Below are 11,435 nucleotides of genomic sequence, written 5' to 3' on the forward strand. Positions count from 1 at the left end.
TTGGCTTTCCTTAGACACATGGTAGAAAACCATTTTGCTTTGGGATTGATAGATTGAATCAGGTCAGGCATTTTGGATACAACAGCTGTACAAGCTGGAGTCACTTGATTCAACTTTTGATAGTCAATAGTAAGATGACATGACCCATTTGGTTTTTTGTACTGGGCAGATTGGAGAGTTGCATATTGAAACACATGATTCCCTGCTGAAGCAATGATTCAATGGTTTTAGCTATATGTGGTGAGGCCTAAAAAATTGAAAAAATTGAAATTCCTAGGAAAATCTGAAATGGCTCCCTTGCAAGCAACAGGGGTGGGGCCACAGCAGAAGAGGAGGTGCATTGACCAGCAATTAGGAAGGTTGCAACTCTATGACTTGTGCATAATTTGCCACACCAACACAGGTTGGAGAGGAAAGGATTTAATGTGTCTCTGACTGTCCAGCACCATATCACTAGCCAGCTCTGCATGGAGGTCTGAGAGCCAGAGCACCAGGACAAAAAATTTAGGTCCCTTTATGAGTAAAGAGGCGGAGCAGCCTGTCCCGGATCTGTTTGGTCCTCACCCCGTAGATGATGGGATTTAGCATGGGGGGCAACAAGAGGTAGACATTGGCAATGAGAACGTGGAAATGCAGGGGCACATTCTGGCCAAACCGGTACATGAGGGAGAAGAAGAGACTTGGGATGTAAAAGGCTAAGATGGCACAAAGGTGGGAGATGCAGGTCCCAAAAGTCTTGATCCGGGCGTCCTTTGTGGGGAGGCTGAAGATGGCCCTGAGGATCTGGGTGTAGGACAGGGCAATAAAAATTGCATCCAGACCCATCACACAGAGTACCACAAAGAGGCCGTAGTAACTACTGACGCGGGTGTCGGCGCAGGCCAGCTTCACCACAGCTATGTGCGCGCAGTACAGCTGGGGGATGACATTGGTTCTGCAATATGGCCACTGCCTTACCAGGAAGGGATAGGGCAGTACAACCATGCTGCTGCGTAGCATTACGGCAAGGCCGATCTTGGCCACCAGGGGGTTTGTCAGGATGGTGGAATGTCTCAGGGGATGGCAGATGGCCACGTAGCGATCCAAAGCCATGGCCACAAAGATCCCAGACTCCATCGATGAGAAGCAGTGAAAGAAGTACATCTGGGTGAGGCAGGCACTGAAATTGATCTCTCTAGAATTGAACCAGAAGATGCTCAGCATTTTGGGCACAATAGATGTAGATACAACCAGGTCGGTGACGGCCAGCATGCAAAGGAAATAGTACATGGGCCCATGGAGACTCGGCTCTGTCGTCACGGTGAACAGGATGGTGAAGTTTCCCAAGATGGCTATGGTGTACATGGTGCAGAAGGGGATGGAGATCCAGACATGGGCTGCTTCCAGGCCAGGAATGCCCTGCAGGATGAAGGTGGAGGGGTTGGTGAAGTCGGTTGTGTTGGAATCTGACATGGAGTAGGGGAGAAGGTGTTCAACACTGAGGCAGAACGGTGTCTAGTGCATGTACTGTACGTTCCGCTGGCTTTCTGTATGTGCCCAGGCTTTAGGGTGATGGTCGCTGTACAAACGCCTGGATGGAGAGACAGTGTTAATATGAGACATTACATACACTACTGGAAGCTGTTCTCATGGGGGAAGCAGATTGGTCGCTCTTCACACACTGAAAAATGACATTTTCATTATTTAGAGAAATGAATTATGAACAACCGACCCTACTAATGCCAATTCCATATTGTATGGGGCTCCTTGCATCAATAATTCCTGCATGTCATGGTCTGAGAGACCTTAATCGGTACCAGCAGGAAACATGAATGTGAATACTGGTTATCCATCATTGTTCCTGTTAAGGCTGAATCCGAACACTGTCACTCCGAGTGCAGAAGTGGGGCCCGCAAGGATTTTAAAAATTATTACTTGCCTTAAAGTTTAAGGCTTGTAGTAAACTCCCAAGGTTTCACATTTTCTCTGACCCTGGTTTGGCAAATGCTGCCACCACCCAAATGCAAAAAAAAAAAAAAAAAAAACCTTGATCCCAGGAAGGAGCTCTTGCGACTTCCTCCCTGAGGGGTACCATCCAGGGAAGAGCTGAGAAAGAAAACAAAGGAAATTAGCTGTGGCTACCAGCTAATCGAACAACATGCACAAACCTCTTAGCACACCAAACATCCAATCTTGTTCTTAAAAAAGGTCAATGTTATTAAAAACAAAAGGAAAATACATCTGGAACTTGGGCTTTTGCTAGATTTTAAAAGAGTAATTTCAAAAATCAAGCACCCAAAATAGCTTTCCTGAGGGGTCACCTTAAAGGTTACGAGCATACAAAAGCATCTGGGATGAGACCAGAGGAGTCCACAAGCCAGTAAGAAAGAAAAGACATAACCCTAATCGCATTTAGTTCTGATCTTCTTACACATCTGGAGTTCAGATAAGTGGTTCCAGGCATAATCTGATAAACTATGATTATACCTGGCTTAAGCTGTCTATAGCATGGCTGCTCCGTCCCTCCAGCCCAGAGAACCACAGACAAAGGGAAAGTTTCTTGGCCTATTTTAAAAAGTTTTACCTTAATGGAGTGAAACCCAGGCTAAAGAGTCCATGCTCTAGGGAGTTCTGCATTCACCTGGTTGCTCAAAATCTGAGATTAGGGAAAAAAACAAACCATTGCCAAGAGATGTGCCAGGGGGAATCGTCCCAAATAAAACATACCGCAGTGGGCATCATGACAGCTGCTCCATGGAAACACCTGCTCATTCGCAGCAGTGGGCAAAACAAAGGCAACGTTCGGTTGCCTAAGGAGTGGGATGAAGAATAACCTGCTCTGGACATGGGCTCAGTTTTGGTTACCCAGTCTCTCTGAAAGGGTTGCCATATGCAGACAGATTGAAAAGTCTGGGACTGTTCAGTTTAGTGAAGAGACAAAGAAGGGGGCATATGATAGCCGAGAGCAAAATGAAGAACGAACTGATGACATTGAAATGGACAAACAGAGAAGAGTTCCCTACCAGTAATATCTCTAGACCCTTGTTACTTCCAATGGGCTAATTCCCCAGAGCTGAGGTGAATTATCAGCAAAACTGATTGGCAGGAAAAATGTAGAGAGAAAAACAGGAAGGAAAATTGGGAGTTCTTTCAGCAGAGTTGATTAGATATTCAAAAAGTCATGATTCCACAGTCAAGAAAATAGAGAACTTTGGACAAACCCTGGTTCCGTGGCAAAGTGAAAGCAGCAGATGTGATGGGGGATCAAAGTAGAACATATGGGAAAAAGGGGAAATAGATAGCAAGCAATACAAACTGGAAGTTATGAAAATTGATAAGGGATGTTAAAACATAAGGGAAAAATCCATTCTTAGCAATGTTCAGGATAACAAAAAGGAGGTTATTAACTATTTTAAGAACCAAAGAAATCCTAGAAAAAAATTTAGACTGATTCCTAGAGGAGAAAGTAAACTTGTTAATCTTGCAGAAAAAGGAACATGTGTAATAGAACCTTACAATTATGAACACCAGAGTTACAAACTGACTGATGCACCACACATCTCTTTGGAACCAGAAGTAGGCAGACAATCAGCAGCAGATCTCCCAAAAAATTATTATGGAACGCAGAGTCCCTGAAAAGGATTTAGGGGTCACTGTGGGCAACAAACTCAGCATGAGTTCCCAGTGCGATGCTGCGGCGAAAAGGGCCGAGTTGATCCTCGGCTGCATAAACAGGGGAGTGGTGAGTTGGAGCAGGGGAAGGATTTTAACTCTGCACATGGCATTGGTGAAACCGACTGCGTCCAGTCCCGGGGTCCATATTTCAAAAGGGATGTTGAAAAATTGGAGAGGAGCCAGAAAAGAGGCACAAAAATGATTGGAGGCTGGAGAAAATTCCTGTCAATGAAAGACTTAAAGAGCTTCATTTATTCACCTTCAATAGTAATAATGGGTTCTGTAATCTAGCAGAGAAAGGCAGAGCAAGAACCAATGGATGGAAGCTGGGGTGATTAACCGTTGGAAGAAACTGCACTAGGAAGTGGTGGATTCTCCAACTCCCCATGTATGCAGATCCAGACTGGTCCCTTTCCTAGAAGATCTGCTTGAGGGATTCTCTACACTTAGAATGCTATAGTGGCACTGCCATAGCGATTCAGTGGAGATACTAACTCCAACGGCTGGGGTTCTCCCATCGCTGTATGTAATCCACTTCCCTGAGAAGTATCAGAGGGGTAGCCATGTTAGTCTGGATCTGTAAAAGCAGCAAAGACTCCGATGGCACCTTATAGACTAACAGACGTATTGGAGCATGAGCTTTCGTGGGTGAATACCCACTTTGTCGGATGCACGTAAAAGGTAGCCATCCTGCAGCAAAAAAACTTCAGGACCAGACTTCAAAGAGAAACTACTGAGCTTCAGAGGGTCCTGTGGACTAACACGGCTACCCCTCTGATACTCAGCTTCAGTTCATGTGCAAATTTGACACCATCACCTCAAGATTAAACAAAGACTGTGAATGGCTAGCCAACTACAAAAGCAGTTTCTCTTCCCTTGGTGTTCACACCTCAACTGCTAGAAGAGGGCCTCATCCTCCCTGATTGAACTAACCTCGTTATCTCTAGCCTGACTCACTCTTGCTTGCATATTTATACCTGCCCCTGGAAATTTCCACTACACGCATCTGTCAAAGTGGGTATTCACCCACGAAGGCTCATGCTCCAATACGTCTGTTAATCTATAAAGTGCCAAAGGACTCTTTGCTGCTTCCCTGAGAAGTGGTAGCTAGATTGAGGGAAGAATTCTTCCATTGAGCTCATGGTGTCTACACAGGGATAGATTGCTATAACTACATCTCTCAGAGGTTGGATTTTTTCTGCTGCTTCAAAAAAAGGCAAATGCAATGTTAGATTGTATTAGTGGAGGCATAGCATGCAAGTCACAGTAGGAAATAGTAACACTCTATTCAGCACTGGTTAGTCCTCAGTTAGAGTGGTGAGTCCAATTTTGGTCACTGCGGTATAGAAAGGATGTAGATTACCTGGAGAGGATCCAGAGGCCAGTGAAAAAGATGATCAAAGGGAGGAAATACAAGCCATATGAACAAAGGCTGAAGGAACCAGGCATGTTTAGTTTCAAAAAGATGAGATTAAGCGGGGGTCATGATAACAGTCTTCAAATAGTTGGAAGCCTGCCATAAAAAGCTGGAAGAAAGTTGTCCTATTTTGCCGCAGAGGGAAGGAGAAGAGGCAATGGGTTCAAACTACAGCATATCAGATTTAGATGAAATATCAGAAAAAAATTCCTACCTGTAAGAATAGGAGAACAATTGAACAGATGCCTAGGGAGGTCGTGGAAGTTCCTTCGCTGGAGGTGTTCTAAAGGAGAAAGGAAAGTCATCTGTCTGGGATTGTTTAGTCATAATAAATCTTGCATCAGATTAGACTAGATGACCCTTGTGGTTCCTTCTCACCCTACGGCTCTATGATTTTACAGTGTAATCTCCTAGTGCCTTCTGATCTTGAACCCTATGAATCTATCAATAAAGAAAGTAGATCAGGCAATAATGTTTACTGTGACTCATAACACGGACCAGGGAACATTCAATTACATTGAAAGTCTGAACATATACCAGTGAGAAAAGAAAATTGATAATAGAATCAATATTTAGCCTGTGGAACTCATTGCCACTGACATTATTGGATAAAAGTGTTTAGCTGAATGGGATTCACAAATAGGGAAACTTTGGGGAAAAGGGGAGTCTATACAGGAAGGATGCATTCCACCTGAACTGAAATGGAAGCAGATCGCTGGCACTTCAAATTAAAAACGTCATAGAACAGTTTTTAAACTAAGAGCTCGGGGAAAGCCGGCAGGTGCAGAGAAACATGTGGTTCAGATAAAGACATCCCTAAGGGTACGATCTTTTAATGGAGATTCTCTAAGTCTTAGTGAGGATGGGAAGACAGAAAATGATAAAATACAGGCAGGAGCTGATGAGAAACAATCAAATGAACGTGTCCTTTTCAATTACATCATGTAATGGCAGACAACTAAAAGGACTCAAGATTTTGAAGTGCTTATATACTAAAACTAAAATTCTAAATAATAAAATGGGCAAACTAGAGCGCCTCGTATCACATGAGGATATTGATATAATAGACATCACAGAAACATGGTGGAATGAGGATAATCAATGGGACACAGTAATACCAGGGTACAAAATATATTGGAAGGACAGAACAGGTCGTGCTGGTGGGGAAGTGGCACTATATGTGAAAGAAAATGTAGAATCAAATGAAGTAAAAATCTTAAATGAATCCAAATGTTCTCTATGGATAGAAATTCCAGGTCAAATAATAAGAATATAGCTCCAGGGATATATAACCAACCTCCTGACCAGGATTGTGATATTGACTGTGAAATGGGTTATTTCAACTATCCCCATATTGACTGGGTACATGTCACCTGAGGACAGGATGCAGAGAAAAAGGCCAAGATTATAACATGGTTCAATAAAAAATTAGATAAATTCATGGAGGATATGTCCATCAATGGCTATTAGCCAGAATGGGGAGGTGTTCCTAGTCTCTGTCTGCGAGAGGCTGGGAATAAGCAACAGGGAATTGATCATTTCATGATTTCCTGTTCTGTTCATTCCCTCTGGGGCACCTGGGACTGGCCACTGTTAGAAGAGAGGATATTAGTCTAGATGGACCTGTGGTCTGACCCAGTATGGCTATTATTATATTCTTATTTTCTTATGGATTGGCCATTGTACATAGTGATGGTGGCATTACTTTTAGTTAGGGCAGTCTGGCACGTTCAATTTGAAGACCTTGTTTTCAGTTGCTTACAAGTTTGCAAAACTGTCACTGTTTGGACTGAAAAATTCCCATACTGGGTTTCTGCTTCTGGCTGAATTGTTTTTTTTTAAAGTTCCAGGCATAACAGTTCAGCTGACTTCATTAATGAAGGTAGGAGAAAACGTCTTGCCCATGTTGAAAAATTCATATAATTGTTCCAGTGACGAGTGCTATCACCTCCATGCTTTCCAGCAAATTAAAGTCAGGTAAGAGCTCCCCTCCCTCTCACTCATTAACAGCCGAGCCCTGAAATGCAAGCGGAGGAGGTGACACTGTCTGTGTATTAACACACATCTGGCTCCTGAGGTCTTTTCTCAGTTCTAACTCCATGGAGACTTTTGCCTCTGTGGGGCCTGAGCAAACTATGGGCCATGGCCTCCGAATTTGGCCTTGTATTGGACATCTACTAACACCTTTCATTCTGAAGGATCCACTGTGTCACTGAAATACAGACACCTTGGGGCTGGAGGTCATCAGCTTGGGGTGGAGAGGGCAGCAAAGAGGGACAATTTGGCCAGTGATACTACAGCAAACTCACCACCTGTGTCCAGAGACCTGGGATGTTTAATAGTGCACAGTGGAAAGGATCACAGACCTAATCTCTATCCCATAACGCCCATATTCTATTGGGTTTGTCAGACAGGTGACCTCCTCAGCAAGTGATGTGTACCTGTGAATGCTGAGATGGAAACGTATTCCCTGGGAATCCCCCTCAGGTAGCCGGGTCCCAAACGTCTGTCACCCCAGCATCTGCAGCAGCAACCACACCGAGAGCTGACACAGAGATTTGCACTATTTATGGTATAGGTCTGTGCAATCCCAGTGGGGTTCGCTCAGCCTCTAGGGGAGAAGCGGCATCTGGATGTAAACAGGCTAAAAACAAGCCTGTCTGGGCTTCTGTGTTCTTTATCCAACTTTAGGAGTAAACAGTAATTAAGGGACCTTCCCAAAGGGAGATGAGAATTCTTGGGCTCTGTGCTGAGTCAGAGAGGAATTGGCTGTTCTGTACATTTGTGTATATTTAAAAATTATAGTTGATTACTAAAGAAACTAGGGATAATGCCTAGTTCTGCATAGGACCTGACACCCTGTAAATACCAAGGTGGGATGAGTAGTAGTAGACAGAGAGATCGAGAGGTAAATGACTGATGGAAGACCTGAGCACTTTTAGTAGGTACATGGGGCTGTCGCTAATGGATCACAGATCTTTAATTCTCATCTGTGAGTATCATCATACCCTGTAGCACCTTTTATTAAAGGATCTTCAAAATACCTAGCAGAGGAAAGACACTATGAACACATCCCCATCATAAAAATAGGTAAACTGAGGCACGGGGAGATGTGAATTGGGAAAGGTAACACAGAGAATGAAAGACAGAATGAATCATTGAATATCAGGGTTGGAAGGGACCTCTAGAGGTCATCTAGTCCAACCCCCTGCTCAAAGCAGGACCAATCCCCAACTGAATCATCCCAGCCAGGGCTTTGTCAAACCAGACCTTAAAAATCTCTAAGGAAGGAGATTCTAGCACCTCCCTAGATAACCCATTCCAGTGCTTCACCACGCTCCTAGTGAAATAGTGTTTCCTACTATCCAACCTAGACCTCCCCCACTGCAACATGAGACCATTATTCCTTGTTCAGACATCTGCTACCACAGAAAAAAGTCTAGATTCATTTTCTTTGGAACCCCCTTTCAGGTAGTTGAAGGCTGCTATCATATCCCCCATCACTTTTCTGTTTTGCAGACTAAATAACCCCAGTTCTCTCAGCCTCTCCTAATAAATCATGTGCTCCAGCCCCCTAATCATTTTTGCTGCTCTCCACTGGACTCTTTCCAATTTTTCCACATCCTCCTTGTACTGTGGAGCCCAAAACTCAACACAGTACTCCAGATGAGGCCTCACCAATGCCGAATGGAGGGGAATGATCACGTCCCTCGATCTGCTGGCAATGCCCCTACTTATACAGCCCAAAATGCTGTTCGCCTTCTTGGCAACAAGGGCACACTGTTAACACATATCCAGCTCCTCGTCCACTGTAACCCCTAGGTCCTTTTCTGCAGAACTGCTGCTAGCCACTCTGTCCCTAGTCTGTAACAGTGCATGGGATTCTTCCGTCCTAAGTGCAGAACTCTGCACTTGTCCTTCTTGAACCTCATCAAATTTCTTTTGGTCCAATCCTCTATACCTCCAGTGTATCTACCACTCCTCCCAGTTTAATGTCATCTGCAAACTTGCTGAAGGTGCAATACACGCCATCCTCCAGATTAATGAAGATATTGAACAAAACCGCCCCAGGACCGACCCCTGGGGCACTCCGCTTCGTACCGGCTGCCAACTACACATGGAGCGAATGATCACTACCTGTTGAGCCCGATAATCTAGCCAGCTTTCTATCCACTTTATAGTCCTTTCATCCAGCCCATACTTCTTTAACTTGCTGGCAAGAATACTGTGGGAGATTGTATCAAAAGCTTTGCTAAATTCAAGGAATAACACATCCGCTGCTTTTCCCTCATCCACAAAGCCAGTTATCTCATCATATTTCCAGTGGTGATGGAATTATGATAAGTTTTGTACTAAGTATGCCTTGTGAGGTATCATTCTAAAAGTCTTGATCTGCTAAATATTAATAGCTCATGGCTATCATTGTATGTGACATTATGAAATCTTGCTATGTGTGAGTTACTAAAGTATGGTATGAGTACGACAATGGAGTAGCCAGACAGTGTTAATTTCTGTCATTTACATCCATCCAGGGAAGAATCCACTAACACAGGGACTCTGTATAAGGAAGCCTCCTCAAGGGAGCATGGATACAATGGAAAATGTTTGGCCAATGCGAGTGGACCATCCATGTCACATGCACAGACTGTCCAGCAAGCTGGAAGAAACTATAAAAGATGAGGAGTGACATCATCATTTGTCTTCGCTCCCCCACATTTCAACACCTGAAAGAACTTCTGGAAAACAAAGGACTTTGAACAGGGGAGAGGAACCCAGGCTGCAAGTCAGATGCAGCGGGTGCCTCAAGAATCTGTAAGCCTGTTTGTATCCTCAGGCAGGGTGAGAGATTCATAATTCCAATCCTAACGAACGTGTTCTAATCTTAGATTTGTAGCCTTTTATTCTATTTAAAGTTAATCCCCCTTCCCTGGGTTCAGCTCTGGTGGCTGCAGTCTTAAGTTCAACAGAGTCATCTCAGTTTGTTTTAGATCCAGAGCCCATAGGAATACAGTAAACCACAAGCACATAACACATACAATTACAAGAGCATTTATCTTTTAGTAATTTTATCAAAGTTACCAATTCAATAAGAACATAAGAATGGCCATACGGGGTCAGACCAAGGGTCCATCCAGCCCAGTATCCTGTCTGCTGACAGTCACCAATGCCAGGTGCCCCAGAGGGAGTGAACCTAACACATAATGATCAAGTGATCTCTCTCCTGCCATCCATCTCCACCTTCTGACAAACAGAGGCTAGGGACACCATTCCTTACCTAGCTAATAGCCATTAATGGACTTAACCTCCATGAATTTATCCAGTTCTCTTTTAAACCCTGTTATAGTCCTAGCCTTCACAATATCCTCAGGCAAGGAGTTCCACAGGTGGACTGTGCGCTGTGTGAAGAAGAACTTCCTTTTATTTGTTTTAAACCTGCTGTCCATTAATTTCATTTGATGGCCCCTAGTTCTTGTATTATTGGAACAAGTAAATAAGTTTTCCTTACTCACTTTCTCCACATCACTCATGATTCTATATACCTCTATCATATCCCCCTTAGTTTCCTCTTTTCCAAGCAGAAAAGTCCTAGCCTCTTTAATCTCGCCTCATTTGGGACCCCTTTCAAACCCCTAATCATCTTGGTTGCCCCTTTCTGAACCTTTTCTAATGCCAGTATATCTTTTTTGAGATGAGGAGACTACATCTGTATGCAGTATTCAAGATGTGGGCATACCATGGATTTATATAAGGGCAATAAGATATTCTCCATCTTATTCTCTATCCTTTTTTTTAATGATTCCTAACATCCTGTTTGCATTTTTGACTACCACTGCACACTGCGTGGACGTCTTCAGAGAACTATCCACGATGACTCCAAGATCATTTTCCTGATTTGCTGTAGCTAAATTAGCCCCCATCATATTGTATGTATAGTTGGAGTTATTTTTTTCCAAAGATTCATTACTTTACATTTATCCACATTAAATTTCATTTGCCATTTTGTTGCCCAATCACTTGTGAGATATTTTGAAGTTCTTCACAGTCTGCTTTGGTCTTAACTATCTTGAGCAGTTTAGTATCATTTGCAAACTTTGCCACCTTACTGTTTACTCCTTTCTCCAGATCATTTATGAATAAGTTGAATAGGATTGGTCCTAGGACTGGCCCTTGGGGAACACCACTAGTTACCTCTCTCCATGCTGAAAATTTGCCATTTATTCCTATCCTTTGTTCCCTGTCTTTTAACCATGAAATAATCTTCTTTCTTATTCCATGACAACTTAATTTATGTAAGAGCCTTTGGTGAGGGACCTTGTCAAAGGCTCATGCCAAATCATGAAAGTAACAGCATATATAATTCCAA

At 43.4% G+C, this 11,435-nt stretch overlaps 1 protein-coding gene across 1 annotated transcript; it reads right to left on the reverse strand.

The window, feature by feature from the left end:
• Nucleotides 1-504: 504 nt before the first annotated feature.
• On the reverse strand, nt 505-1,452 carry LOC117872777 (olfactory receptor 52R1-like). Its single transcript, XM_034761547.1, has one exon. It carries the CDS (start codon nt 1,450-1,452, stop codon nt 505-507), a length of 948 nt encoding a protein of 315 aa, XP_034617438.1.
• Between the last annotated feature and the right edge of the window lie 9,983 nt (nt 1,453-11,435).

The sequence above is a fragment of the Trachemys scripta genome, chromosome 1 (assembly GCF_013100865.1).
Source record: "Trachemys scripta elegans isolate TJP31775 chromosome 1, CAS_Tse_1.0, whole genome shotgun sequence".
Lineage (NCBI taxonomy): Eukaryota > Metazoa > Chordata > Testudines > Emydidae > Trachemys > Trachemys scripta.